General features: G+C 36.7%; 1 protein-coding gene across 11 annotated transcripts in view; it reads right to left on the reverse strand.

The window, feature by feature from the left end:
• SCUBE1 (signal peptide, CUB domain and EGF like domain containing 1) overlaps positions 1-15,629 on the reverse strand; it is a 277,291-nt gene that overhangs the window by 2,563 nt on the left and 259,099 nt on the right. For 8 of the 11 annotated variants that reach the window (XM_084505749.1, XM_084505757.1, XM_084505748.1 and 5 more), the window contains 8 exons: positions 15,047-15,163; positions 12,888-13,046; positions 11,529-11,732; positions 9,954-10,115; positions 6,607-6,774; positions 5,572-5,733; positions 3,921-4,118; positions 891-1,043 (listed from right to left, as the gene is read on the reverse strand). In XM_084505749.1, the coding sequence (XP_084361875.1) occupies positions 891-1,043; positions 3,921-4,118; positions 5,572-5,733; positions 6,607-6,774; positions 9,954-10,115; positions 11,529-11,732; positions 12,888-13,046; positions 15,047-15,163 (1,323 nt within the window). The remainder of the gene's footprint in view (positions 1-890; positions 1,044-3,920; positions 4,119-5,571; positions 5,734-6,606; positions 6,775-9,953; positions 10,116-11,528; positions 11,733-12,887; positions 13,047-15,046; positions 15,164-15,629) is intronic. The other 3 variants (XM_084505750.1, XM_084505752.1, XM_084505753.1) reach the window with 2 other exon arrangements.

The following is a 15,629-nucleotide window of genomic DNA, read 5'->3' on the forward strand; positions in this document are numbered from 1 at the left end:
TTTTAAATTCTGTACTGCTTTTGAACAGTAAGCTAAATTAACCCAGAAAACTACTCCCTCCAGATAGTAATGCTTTATTATCTGTATTTTACAGATGAAGAAACAGTGCCACATGTAGAAAGTAACTGTCAAAGATTACTCATGAAGTCAGGGACACAGTAAGGAACTGTCCCTGTTGTCTGCACTGAGAACAGCTCTCATTTTAATTCTTGAATCAATGCTAATCACCAACTTAATACAGATTTTATTATCATTCCCCAAATTTCTTTGGTGTTTGGAAAAGAGATGGGCTAACAGCTGCCTGAGGTATCACAGAAAAGTCTTAGTTTTGTTAAAACAATCATCCCAGAGTACAAAATATACAGTTTATCGTATATTTCTATATGAGAAGCAAGACTGTTTTAAGACATGTTGGATTTATGAATCCTTAGTGAAAGGATCCTCTTGCACCATTGCTTTTCTCTGTTGGAGTTGTGATTTTATTAATTTATGCTTTTCATGATCTTGTGGGTTACCAGTAGGACTTGATGAAGGGGCTTCCTGAAATGCACAGAAATTCTGAGTATTCTTGTTATGCATATGCTAAATGACCATTTAAAGGGAGTCTCTTTGAATTCAGTGGGAGAAGAATAAAGTTTATAAAGAATTCTGTGTAACTTGCCATCTGCTCTTCAAATATTAGGAAAATAACAAGTGTAAAATTAGGTATTATTTAAACCAGTTGTAAAGAGTTTGAAAGTAATGCACTGAAAACCTAAGTTACATTGATTTTTTATTTTTTTTTTTTGGTCATGTTTCGCTCCCTGTCATCAATGTAAGAGAGATTATCTAAAGGACAGTTTTGTGCAATTCAGATACAACAGAAAGATGGAAAACAATCCCACTCTCACCATCGTAAGTGACATAGGGGACTTGAAATCCTTTGCCACTGTTTCCTTCATTTGACTTGAACTGAATCCATAGCTTCCTTGATCTTGAAGTAAATGCAATAGGTCTCTCATAAGTCTGACATGTTTCGTAAGTAGTAATTGAAGTAGGAGAAGCTAGGAAAGATTAAATAAATAAATGTTCTTTATAAAATAACTTTTTGCACCCTTCCTGATCTTGATGTCAAATTAACAAAACATTGTGGTTTACATATTCCCAAGAGCAGAAATGTTTATGATAGAAGGCACATACTCTTTATCTATTTATGAGAGGAAGGAGGTTTTCCCACAAAGGTAATGGAAATCCCTCCCTCTGTCCCAAGACAAGATGCTTACGTAGACAGCAAGGTGTACCGGATTGTTTTTGATATTTGCAAAATTACTATCAATATTACTCACTCTGTATACTATCGGCCTCAGATACACCAGAACAAGTCAGCTGCACCCCAGGCAGATGTGGTGACCAGCTCCTAACACTTCCAGTATGGGGAGTTAACCTGATAGTAACAAACAATTACTGCCTGCAGAAGAGTTAACGTGCCTATGCCCAGGCCTGTGCTGCATGTGCTATGTGGCCTTTGGGCCTGTACTGTGCTGCACAAACCCCGTAGCTGCAGGATCACCTCAGCCAGTGCCAGGTAGTAAGAGAAGCCTGCATGCAGCTCCCAATGGGCACTTGTGACAATGCCTCCTGCCTGTCCTTGCCTTTATCTAGCAGTGCAGCAACAAGTTTTCATGAGAACATTGTTTTTGTTTGACAGTGGAAATTATGATAGAGTTGTTTTCTTGTAAGAAAACTCCATAATAGCTTGAATAGCCAAAAGGGGAAAGTCTCTTCTGCACACAGAGTCTGCCCAGCAATCTGCGTATGGATCAGAGGTCCACTTGATGCTACACTGCCTATGGTTCCCACCATTTAGAGATTATCTATACTATTCTATCCTTATAGTGCTAGTTCTAATTAATAGCATTTTAAGTAATATCTTACAGAGACTAAGTGCCTTTATCATAATGAACAAAGACATCTGTCTATAAATCTGCAAAGAAAATATCATTTATCTATACTGAAATAAAGCTGACAGTTTGGGAACCAGGAAAAGAAAATTCCACTCCATAGCCAGAGGATAATTAGGGAAAATAACAAGCCTAATCTAAAACCTAAACTTGCTAAGGCTGACAGCTTTCATCGGTATTAGCAAAAAGAGACCTTTTCAACTGAATGGAATTTGGATAAGATCTCGGATGAATTCTGGAGTAAAGATTATACTAATCTGAGGTTAAACTTCAATATTTATAAAGAAGTCTTAAGGATGTAACTATTACAATGTCCAAAGACAAACAGTCTTTGCCAGACAGAAGATGGAAATTCTATTTTTCTTAAAGATTTGTAGAGATTTTGAAGTGTTATTTCTGTCCAGGTACAGAAAAGGCCAATATCCAACCAACTTATCCTAACAACACTAGATCTACCTATAGTATTGCCCTGCAACATACCTGTACAGTGAGTGTTTTTAATGTGTTCCAGACTAGCGTGAATTAATTTTTAGAAGTTATTTCTTACTATACAAAAGTGGCAGAGTTAAGGTGATATAGCAAGGCTAACAGCTGAATAAACTCCACAACCCTGCTCACTTTTCATTTGTTTTGCCCATGTAACTTGGGCTGAACACATTCACAGTGTGCTGGAGGACTGTGCTCATGGCTTTTACCTGATCTGTGCAAACAGTTCCACAGAGCTGGAGCCTGCCTCAGCCCACTTCTGCCTGTGTGTGTGTAAGTGATGTGACTGGGTCATGAGTGGGCTAGAGAGAGGCCTACTTTAACATAACCATACAGGAGAGAACGTGCTATATTATACACACATAATATTGCGGTTAAATCCATTCTTACAGTGCAAGTAAGTGGATCCATTGCTCTGGAACTGCAATCAGTTTTTCAACAGTAATGTTAGCAGCTGATCTTCCATGAACTGTGATAAATATTTGTAAGGGCTACTTTAACAATGCTAAACATACAGTGATTTCAAATCACAGCTCTGAAAAACTCTCATTTTCTAGCGTTGATACTGTGGCACTGTTATTGGTTCTCAAGCAGAAGCCAAACTTTTCACTCATCTGCCTTGCTTTAGACACTGTTGGAACTACAATTCAGGATTAGAAGAACAACTAATTTGTTCTGCTACGATGTTTTGCTTTTTAAAAACTGCTCTAGACAGAAGTAATTTCCTCCCATCTGTAGTGAGCAGGTTTCTCCTTGTACTAATCTGATATACAGAGCTCTCAACAGAAGCCCTCAAGGACAAAAGTCATGAAAATTGTTTTAGCAAGTGAAATATGCTGTTTTATCACGTAAAATATGCTGTTTTAAACAAAGCTGCATATAAGCAATTGCCTTTCAGGTTTGGTGCATCTTGGAAATTTAACATTAAATCACCAAAAGCTGGATGCCTGCACTAAACTGCAGTAGAAATGCATCTCAATAGTGTCTTAACTTCAGAAGTAGTTGAATTAGCTTTGTAATCAAAGACAGAACACAATATCCACTCCACACAGAACTGGGAAAACTGTATTTCTTGAAGGTGTCAGATGTACCAAACCTATGTCACTGCACAGACACAGCAATAACCACAGCACTTACATATACTCACAAAGGATAACTAAGAGCATAATTTATAGAGATGATGGGAAATTTCTCTTCTAATATAACACAGTATAGCTGTGTTGACTTTTAGATTGGTGGTGATTTATCCCACATGATAATTGGGCCAGAGAGAAGCCCATTAACTGCTTTGTGATTCAGCCAGGACACTTGAATAATTAATACCACTGTGTTAACTGTTATTAGTACAGCTTTCTGTTTTAACATGCTGTGCCAGTTCATTCAACAGTCCTTTCAGAAACACTGGGAAGATGAAGACAGTTATCCCTTCAAGACAAACTTTCCACTCAGTCTGTTTACAATAAATATTTATGTTGCCCGTATCTGGCAACTTACCACTTTTTCTCATTACTAAAACATCACCACATTCATCTTCAATTGGAAGAAATATCTCAGGTACTACGATGAGTATTCTTCTCTTTGGGGGTGGATTTATATTCCAAATGCATTCAACATTAGCTGGGTAGTCTCCAGGATAGTTGGGCGATTCAATATAGCCAGTATAATCACCAAGTTCTCCTCCGCAGTGCTGGTCTGCGCAGAAACATAAATCAGTATTTGCATTAACTGATTAGCTAATTTGAGGTGTTTTTCTAGATCTGTCAAGAGCAAGTCTAAACTCCTCCCTGTGGCTTTTAGAAATGGATACATTCTTCAGCTGCCTCTGTGCGTTTGGCATGGAAAGCCTTTAAAGAAATGCTCAATCTGCAGGACTGCTTCAACTGATTCATAAAACCTTGACCTCCAGTGTGTAAAATAATTTAAATCTTCACTGTTTTGACATTTGATTAAGAAACCAATGCAGGTAAGTAAACATGATCCCATTGTGGAGGTACAGTTGTTACGAGTGAGATCATGCTGACATGCAGGTTTTCTGACTGAACTTCACATGCTTTTTAACCTGATTTAGCTGAATGAGCATGATGATTCTAATAGGTAACCTTGATTACAGATTTACCTTGCTTTATTTTAGCTAGTTACTAAAGAGTCCCATTTGGCAGATCAGTTTTGCATTCTGAGCTTTCAAAATTCCTATTGAATTTGCCGCAAAAGTGTGATTCACCAAGTTACTTAAGCTTGACCTTTCCAGGCCTCCACATCTACATAAAACTAAATAAATGTTTAAATATTTTTCTTAATCCAAGCCTCAAAAATTCTGCAAGGTCAGAAGCTGGCTTGAAAACAGAAAATATCTAAGCCAACAAAGTGACTGTGGATGTGTTTGCTTTACTGGAAATTAGCAAATTTCTTCAAATTTCTTCTTATTACCTATTTTTTTAATCAAATTACATTAGAAGTGATAAAAAGCTTCATAGGTATACAGCACATAATCAGAACAAAAACTTATGGTAGTGTTGCATATGAATATTTAATTTAGGTGACATTACCTAATTATTATATTGAGGTTCTCTTAAATTAGCATGGTAGGCATGAAAATAAAATGCTTGCCTAAAAGAATCAGTCATTCACAAAAAATCAAATAAAATTGCACTGGAAACCTCGGAGATACTTAAAATGATAACTGAAGATAGAAGGCTGACTATTGCAAAAAAAGCCTACAAGAAGATTTCACTGTCACAAGCAATTATCTGGCATTTACAAAAGTATGCATGACTGTACCTCCTATTATTTTATAATGATTAGTAGCAGTTACTCTGATAGAAGACATTGTGCTCTACAGAGTCACAGAGCATATACACATAACTGCAAAACTTATGGGACCTGGGAATATGAGAGCTCAATAGTTGTAACTCACAGAGGGCACTCTACAAAATTACATTAATGCTAAAACAATTATATGTGTCAAGTGATACATTTCCAGGTTTTGTTCTCATTGCTTTCACAATTTTTACTGTTCCAAATGTCAGTAGGTATATGCTCTCTGAGAAATACAGAACTGGATTCCAGACTGACAGATGGGACCTTCAAGCTGTTGTTCAGATCCACAGAAATGTGTCACCTCACAATTAATACATATGCAACTTACTTTTGCAATGTGTAACATTAGTGGAGCCATCAAAATCTGTACTTGTGTTCCCAGGGCAGGTGATGCAGTAATTTTGGCCAAACTCGGGTTGGTATGTTCCTACAGGGCATCGGATACATCTGTGTGTTGTGGAGTTGTAGTAGTGTCCAGGAGAACAATGAACTGCAAAGTATGAGACATATTATTTTCAGAAAGTAACAATCTTCAGTGCAGACAGCTTCCTTCTACCCTGGACATACTGCATGATTCCATACTGAAATATACTTACTAGGCCATAAAAGGCAAAAAAGACATCAGCTCACTCTATTTCCAATTACAAAGGACCTTCTAACTAGAATCCTGTTCTGAAGACTACAGCTAAATCTTCATGAACTAGTAACGCATGCTACATATGTCTTCCACTGTATTTAATACAGTGGTTTCTAATGAGTATATAACAAATGGAAGCTGATACATATTGCCTCAATGACAAAAATGTCTTTCACAATAGCAAGAGAGAAGTTTCCATTATGTATGTTTGCCAGGATCAGCATGTAATTCAAATAACTAAGCCAAAGTACATTTAGGCAGATTCCTTCTTCACTATTTGCACTGGAGGCTGTCATCATTGTGCACACATGTTGCATACTTACAGTTTGTGTCCAGCCCATTTGTAAAGAACTCTCAACTTCATATAATTTCTATAGTGTTTAGTTTTTCTAATTTGGTAAATAAAAATAGGCAACATGGGAAGACCAAAGCATTCTGATGCAAGTTGATTTCTTGCCATGCAGTGATGCTGATTTACTTTCCAGTTGCAGTGCTGACGCAATATGTGCCTGTGGTAAATTCCAAAGAATACCATAAAGCCAGCTCAGTCTCCACAATCCCAGGAGATCATGCCTAAATTTACAGATTTCTTGATTTAATCACACAGAGTGTTGCTACATGCAATGACTATGTTTGTTTTGGAGACTCAAAGTCCCTTCATACTGAAACTTACAAACAAAAGGGCAAGCAGCAGGAAAATGAATCATAGAAAGATTTGAAATTCACCTTTGGTTTCACAGTCTTGAAAGGAAACAGCACCTTCATACTTGGTAACCAGCCCTCCACCACAAGGAAAGCAGAGGGTCCTTCCTGGTTCAGGCTGATACGTACCAAGAGGACAGATTCTACAAGGTTTAAAACCATCTGAAGAATAGTGTCCAGGAGAACACTGCCCTAGAAATTGAAAATGATCATCTGTATTAGTGAGACTACTTTTCTGGACAAAGTATAAATACAGTTCATAGTTAGCAACGTTTTCTTTTCCCTAAAAATGTATCATCAAGACAGCTGCAGATCAAATGTTAATCTTACCTACTGAGTTTGTATTGCTCCTGTAATTGCTTCCTAAAAACAGGGCCAGGAAATAGAATTATTCTTTTAATAAACTCTTTGTTTTTTTTTTTTTTCCTTGTTGTTGTTGTTGTTTGTTTGTTTTATTATCATTTACTTATTAATAAGGGCTCTATTAAGATGTTGATACTTTGCACTTGCACAGACTCTTTCATCTGAGAATTTTCAAAGTGCTCTGTAGGAAAAAAATGAATCTTTGCATCATAATTATGACCAAGTCATTGTTTTTTATATCTCTATCTTATAGATATGGAAATAGTACATCATGGCATTTGCCAAACTGGATGGGAACAGTCTGGAAACTTGCCTGTGAGAATAGCTGACACCAGTAGCTTTTTAGTTAGCTGTGAAAACTATTGTTTCTCAGAAGCTCTTCTGCCAGAAAATGGCAGTTTATGAAAAGCAAGGCACTTTGTGGAGGTACCTACTGACAGCTACAAGGTAGTTTCAAAACTTGCTCTCCGGGCAATTTCTGATAGGTGTTTCTTTGGCTTGGTTCTTGCTAGCTTGAGTAGTTTACTCCTCGACAACATACCTGTGAATCAGGATGTCAAGTTTTTCAGGATGATGGCATTAGTACATATCTTTACACCACCCCAGCCTGGGAGATAAGTATGTTGAGATGTGTTAGGTGTTTCCTGAGGTTGCCTAATGATGATACTTTATAATTTAACTTCCCTAAGAACTGAACAGCAAACGGAAACAACTGACCAGAAGGTTTTGAGAGCCCTGGGTGGGGTTGGGGTCTCTTACCAACCCTGACACTGGGAAATGTTGAGGACCTCCAGCATCTTGGGTAATTGGTGCTCAGGATGAACAAGAACTCCTGAGCAAATGTAAAGTTCAAGTTCTGTCCCCACAAAAGTCAAACTTATGTTCAACAGTGGGACCAGGATCTCTGGGGTTTAGTTTCACGCCCATTCCAGCTGGCTTGGAATATGACTGTACAAGTTGGCTGCTGTGACACAGACCTCTGAGACATGTTATAAGATTGCTAATTTGAAGGCAATTCTGCTATTCTTTTTGTAGCAAAACTGATCGACCTGGTCTAGTCCAAGTGGTCACTGGACTTTAACATGAAGGCAGTTAATGAAGAATGGTTATGGATCTGGATTTCAGTGATTTCAGTGTGAAAATTAAGAACTTGTGAAATGTGGCTTACAGACATCCTTTTAAAGAGAAGGTGTTTAATACTGCTAAATACCTGCTGCTTTCAGCACTAATATGTCTCAGTCCTTACCTGGAGATGTATATAGAAATGAGCTAAGTTGTTTCCTTCATGCCTTTTGTATTGCAATTGCCTACAAAATGTATCTGATCTGTTTTCTGTGAAAAATGCTCCAAATGAACAGCTTCCTAATCAAGTTTTGGGCTTCTGTCTACACAGATCACATTTAGGTTAGGTATCAAACCATCTTTTTCACTTGCAGCTACAACAGGGTTCTATTACAGCCACTTAAAGTCTCTTACAAGCTTGCATGTGCTTCACCTGTAGATGAGGATTTCAGTCATAGGCTATTTGTTACTACAAAGGCTTTACTGCTCCAGAAGAGACAAGAAAACACTATTAATTACAGGTGGTGAGGTTTCTAACAATTACAATGTTCATCAAAACAAATTATTTCATTATATATACTGAAACATTTTATACTGTTGATAAAATCTTTAACAGGGAGATTGATGAAGTCCAAAGGATATCCTCTTGCAACTTTCAGAGAAAGAGAAAATGGGACAGTTGATCAGAGAAAAAGACCTATGATCTGACAACAAATATTTTGAGACAAATCCACTCTGAAAAAAATAACCAGAAAGCTTTCTTTTTGTTGTGCAGAACAAAAATTTAAATGCAAGCCTTGCCAATTGTGACACAAAACAGTCTTTTCCTGCTAGTTGTTGCACTGCTCTGGTTAGTATACTATATCAAACATTTCTAAACTCAGACTGTATTTTGTTAATCTATTCTTGTTGGATTTTGGCTAAGTAAAGTCAACATAATTAAGATGCATGGGCATTTCAAGATTTTTCCAGTGATAGTTCCTTCATGCAGGGTATCAGGAAAATCTACCATATGTTTGGCTTGAGACACTAGAGTTTTTATTCAGTGGATGGGGAAAATGGCTATTTCTCAAGTGTCATTCATTGTGCATTCACCCTAGATATCCTTGAAACAAGCATTAATGTAAATTACATGAATGAGTTTTAAAGTTAGAACTTGCAAAGCAGATAGGAAGATTTCTTTCAAAGTCAAATAATATATCTGCTATAAACTAGATTTTGCTCATCTGTAGTGAAATAAGGTAGAGAAAATAATTAACAGGGATGTGTTAAAAACACACATATTTATACTGATCAAGTTACAGTAGCAGCATTTACAATACAAACTGAATATCACAGCTCCTTTCTGAAACCAGGGATTATCATCATTAAAATCTAATCTATATATCATGAAGTTGAGTCAGAGATGCTACGTCACTTGCCAAGAGCTACACTGAATTTATGCAGCATTGAAACTTGTAGTCATTAGCTTTAAGCCCAGGTACAGATCCTTGCAGCACACTATCTCAAAATTGTGATTGCTGCCAATTAGACTGGGTAAACTACATCCCATGCAAAACATTAAATCAGGAGGTTCATTAAACTTGCCAATAACAGCCCAAAGTAATCTATCCCTTTGGCTCACACTATACCTGATGAGTCCTTACAAGTCGAGGTATGTCTGTCCAGATTCCATACCTGACTTGAAGCAAGGCAGTTTTCTTGGCTTGTTCATTTCCATACCATAACTCACATTGTAGCAGCAGGTCCCATCTTCGTGTTGGCAATGCCAGCATGTCAGCAGATGGAACAAGCCAAAACATTTTGTGTATTGCTTGTAAGAGGACAGAGATATCTTCTGTTACCTTTACAAGACAGAAATGTGGAAGGCTCTCCCTTCTTTTAGCCTCCATGCCTCACAGGCTGTGTGGCAACACCTAATCCTCTTATAACCAAATTAAACTTGCCTCCACATTCTGACACATTCCGGGCGCCCGCTACTCCCTGTCCATCGTTACTTGGGCAAGGCTCACAGGTAAGTTGACCTTCTGTGTCTTGGTATGTTCCTGGTGAGCAAGGAATGCACTGATTATGTTCTCCGCTATAAAAGGTGCCCATGCTGCAGGTAACTGAGAAAAGAAAAGGGGAATCTGCATAAGGACTTTAATTTTGATCATATCATTTGCCTTTACTGCAAACATTTAGAGAAGATGAGTCTCTTTGGCCTCGGTATTATTAGTGGCACTTTTGCGTATGTTAGGCAGGATCCTTACCCGCTATAAACAGGCCAATCTAGGATCTGTGGTCTAGCTCAATTTATATCAGTGCAAGGTCCTTCTATTGCTTAAGCTATCAAATGATGTTGTTCTATGCTGAAGCGCTATCAGACATATGTTGTTAATAAAGCTGATGCAGTCTGAAAATAGTATACTGTAGTTAAATTAAGACAGAGTTTTATAATGTATGGGAAATTATGTGATTTTTTTTTTTGTTTATACTAGGTATATTTATGTATTGGTTTTATGGAAGAAGATAACAGAAAAATTTGTCTCCTGTAATCAGTTCTAGAGATTACTCTGAGGGCACTGTATCCCATGTAATATTTTCTTTCTTGACACTCAAATAGCCCAATTAGTAGGCATTATATATGTATGTATGTATATATATATATATATATATATATGAATCCACATACTCTTCTTATGGCAACAGGACACATAATTGTATTAAATGTTTTTCTCTGCTTGATATAGGTAATTAAAATGTATGGGTTTGTAGACACTAACACCAACAGTCTTTCAATAATAGCTTCTAAGTTCCAGCATGATGAAAATAGCCTCTGAAACAATTCATTAGAGGTACCTATCAAATCTGCATTTAACTCCTCCTTTTTGCTTGTAAATGACTTGGTGCCTGAAAGCAGCTGGAAAAACAGATATGCTGATTTTGAAAATATGATTCTAAGCAATTAAAAAGATTGTGCTGCTGGGAGTTATCATTAATAGTTTTTTGTTAGCACCTTGGCTCTAGAGCCTGGTAACCTGGGAAAAAGCTTAAAGAAATTAGGTATTTTACAAAAAGTTAAACAGATTTTTATAGATATTTTTTTAATTGGATTTCTTGAGTGTTAAACATAAATATATCCATGGGTCATAGATTGTCAGGTCAGGTGATGATGAGAGAGACAATACCAAACTAAACACACAGCACCTAGGCAAACATAATTTTATAGTTTTACAGAACTGTATTTTCATTAGATGCTGGGAGCAAGTGGGAAATAATTACCAAGAGAGGCTTGTGGCAGGCCTTGATATATATCAACTGACAGTGTATGTATGTACATGCTTATTTTGTTTTCCTGCAATCATTTAATGAATTCTCCTCTGATACCTTAAGAACCTCAATGATCTATGGACATACACCAAGTAGTATTAATTTAAATCATCTGTTATCTCATATTTCCTGCCTGACTCGCTAGGAACAAATTAATTTGGGGTTGCTTGTTTTTTGGGGAATGGCTGAACAGAGCTGTTGTGACTTACCACATTTTCCATCCTGCAGCACTTGCCCTGTACTGCAAGCTTCGTGCCCTTCAGTAGCTTTAGCTGGCTTCTGAGCCACTTCATATTCTGTCCCAGAAAACTGAATGTAAAATTGCTGTTTATTAATAGATTTCCTCAATGTTTTGATTGCAGTTTGCAGCTTCTGCTCCATCCTTTTCCGAACACAGTCAATGTTACAGGTGTCTAGATGGGAAATGATAAGAAAACTAGAAGCAATTGAGATTCATGCTTAAAAAGAGGAGCTTAACAAAAACCTTAGCCTACATTGTACCATGACACCTCTGTTTGCTTCATTGTCTTTTCCACATTAACTGTAGAAGCAGATCACTGTATTTAAAATCAGGCCTTTTACAGGGGATATCAAGTAGTACACTGTGATCTATAAAACTGAGCTTCTTGGCCTGTAAGTGTACACTGAGTGCTGATCTTCTCTCCATCATTAAGAAATTTGGTTATACTGAGTGCACAAGGGAGAGGAGAGGGCTACAGAAGTCACCAGTCTAACCAGCATAATCAAGCTGGCACTGTGTGACAATGCTGCGCTGTGCTGTACTGAGCAGCAGTGACCGGTGCTTTGTGCACTGTTACAGGAATGGTGCATTTCCCACTGTGTTGTATTTCCAGATATGTGTTCCAGTTGACATCACTATTATTTCTGAATTTTCTCAGCCAATCCTTTACTCAGTTGATTAGGAATTCTCCCCACTTCCCTGACTAAAATATGTACGTGACACAAAGAAAGGTACTTTCTGGCACAGTAACTTTGAACCACTTGGCTAGCAAGATACCCCTCAGAGGTTAAGAAACCTGCCTTTGAGTACTGGCATGTTTATAGAATTCAACCCACATTTTCTTTGGCTGGATTTTATGGCATAATATTTCACCTCATGAATAACTTGAAGCAATTATTTTTCTTCCTGAAGTTTGTTATGAAAACATGAATTTACCAAATGTGTAGTAAAAACGTTTGATTCCCAACAACTTACATTTTGGAGGATATTTTTAGTGTCAGCATTACAAAACTTCTAGTTAATCTTTACATTCTCTGTGCATCAATTAACACTTCTGTTACCTGAAGAATTCACAGTAAATTGAAATACAAAACTTAACTCCAGGCTTCGAGGGACTTTTGCTGCAATCTTTGCTCCTTTATTCTATAATTTCATACCTGACTCCTTTCAATTAAATGTTGGAAACTGAGTTTGGAAAAGCTGTTGAATGAGGCTTGTATTAAAAGTTTTGCATGGCAGCTGGATGAAGATTCAAAATCAAAAAGATTCTAACATGCAGAGGAACTGAATTATGGTTTCTCTCCTTAGACAGAGGTCTTTCACAAACCTGAGACTTCTTCCGACTTCATCTCCACTTCAAACTCTGCAGTGATATGGGACACTTCTTTTGATGGTGACTTGCGGCCCCGGCGCTTTTTCTTGGAGGAATCACACTTGAGATTCACAAATGTCACACGGCAGTTGTCTGTACAAGGGAATTGACCTCCTTTGTGTGAGAGAAGCAACACAGAAAAGAAATCGAGTAGCAAAGTAGCAAGTGACAGTCTAATAAGCAGTATCTCAGCTGGATTATCATGGTTTCATAACATTTCACATGCAGTTAGACGCCTTTGCTGTGCAATTTTTGGTTTGCTCATTTTGCTGGTGACTGCAGGAGGCAAAAGTATAGTGTAGTAGTGCTCAGCTGTGTAGTAGTAACTTTAATTTTGTCTTTTTTTCTGTGCAAGGATTAGGAAGTTCTTTACGGAGAGTAGTTAAAATCAGTTATATACAGTCATTGTATGCTTAAACCAAGCAAGAGAGTAAGTTTTCATACATTCATGAGAGCAGCAGGCCTGAGACTAGACCATAGCAAGCATGGGCATCAAGAAACAATTGTGACAGCTTTTTCAGCAATGAAAATCACCAGATATCAAAAGGCTTGAAAACCTTTTGATTAGGAGGATTTGAAAATATATTAAAAGGTTTGAACAGAATGATAAGTCACAAGCCAGAGGAACTTAATGCATTCTTCAGTTATGTGTTACTGACAAGAACAAAGGCCACAGTCCATCGAGACACAATCATGTAAGGATCCTTTCCCTATATAAATAAGTTTATGTGAAAAACATCCTTTTTGATAAGTGATATTTGGAATATATTTGGAATTTTGATAAATTCCAACTCAGGGAGAAATTTCTAGCCCCAAACCACCAGAAGGATTGCATTTTGAGTGTGCAGATTTATGACATAATCTGTTAGACCCAGAAGTTCAGGCATGTAACAGATACACAGCAAAGAGAGCAAAGGACAAGGAAATGCATCCAAGAAGTGTATTCCTATAGTGATGGTATGGACAAAAAAAAAAAAAAGATAATCTATAACTTTAAAAATGAGTCCAATAGCCACATGTTATTAGAAGACAATACATAACAACAAGGTAAGCATCTTAAGAAGTGAGACTTGCTTCAAGCAAATACTTGGAAAATTAGGAAACTAGAAAGATAAATGTTTAGATTGCATGATAAAGATAAAATACATGTCTAAATTAAAAAAATAAAATCTTTAAGCCATTAACATTTTTTGGGCTACCTATTTTTACTCTTATCTGTTCATGATTCATACAACTTCTTACTAGCAAAAGTGATATGACAGATTCACAAGAGAGAATGTGTCACCACTAGACATTTTCTGTAAGCTGATAAGCTCTTCTAAGTAACAATATGAGCTGTTTCAGTTATACTGATGTTGTGTAATAAAATCCAGAAAATTCCAAGTTAATATTATATTTAAATGAAATTAAAATATTTTAACTGCTGTGGAAATGTGCAGCAAAAATACCAAGATACCAATACCAATCACTTATTTTCCTCTATTATATATCAAAATAAATGTCATGATGATCTGTCAAAAATGTATCAGTTTTATAATCCTTTTTAACTTTAAAAGTGAAGTTAAAAACTAGTAATAATAAAGATTTAAAAATAAATTTTCAAACAGCACAACTACTCACTCCAATATCACAAGTGGTCTAAGGCTGTGTAACATCAGATTTTGATTATAACTTTGCTGCATAGGAGTTGTCTTGCTTATGCAATGAGATATTAATCCAGCACAAAGCAAATAATAGCTTTCACTAGTGTATTTTTTTTAATAAACCTAACTTGGAAAAAATAAACTGAAAATATTTCATGCAAGTTGGTCATAACTTTTTGTGTCAAGATTTTTCTTTTTCATCTTTACAAATGCCAGAAAAAGAATAAGCTTAATTCCAAATTTGTATAGTTTTTGATGAAGACCTTTCAAAGCAACTGGTGACATTTCAGCACTGCCAGATCCAGGTCCAAACCCATGATACTGTTCAGCTAAAGCGTGAAACTTGACTTGATCTTAAATTCAGAAAGTATTACTTTTTTCTGTCTGCAGTGTGAAATCAAATTACATGAACAAGCAAACAAACAAGCAAAAAATGAGAATGCTGCTTATGTGCTGGAAGAAACAACATACCTAAAACAGCTTGCTTCCCAGTATCTTTTGTTTTTTCTTTGCTGCGAGGCTGTAAATGACACTTTGCATCTTTAATTTTAAAACGAGCTTTCTGCTTGATTGGAGGGGCTAAGGAATCTGTTGATGTAAAATATAAAAGCTATTGTTTGTGATGCAGATGAAACAAAATCTAAAACTTATTTTTGAAAACAGACTCAAAAGTCTTCTTGCAACATAGAAAAAAGGCAGCCACCTTGTCCAAAAGGATACATTTCCTTAAGTTTATTTTTTCCCCATAAACACTTACTCTTGAGCCCATAAAGATCAATGAATTTGCTAGTATTGCTAGTATTGCATACACTCTGCACATACCCTTCCCCTCCAGCAAACCTGCATATCTTGGTGGACTTTGGGTGAATTTGTCTCTTATTATGAGAAAAGTTAACTTTTACCATTTTTTCCTGGCTCTAACTGTGACTTCCTATGTTACTTGGCTGTAGTTCTACCCTTGTTAATGCTAGCCAGTAATAAGAATGATAGTGAAGTTATGCTGTTAACAACTGAAAACCATCCAAAGGAAATGTCTCTACTTGACCATGGTCTA

The sequence above is a fragment of the Aythya ferina genome, assembly GCF_964211825.1.
Source record: "Aythya ferina genome assembly, chromosome: 1".
NCBI lineage: Eukaryota > Metazoa > Chordata > Aves > Anseriformes > Anatidae > Aythya > Aythya ferina.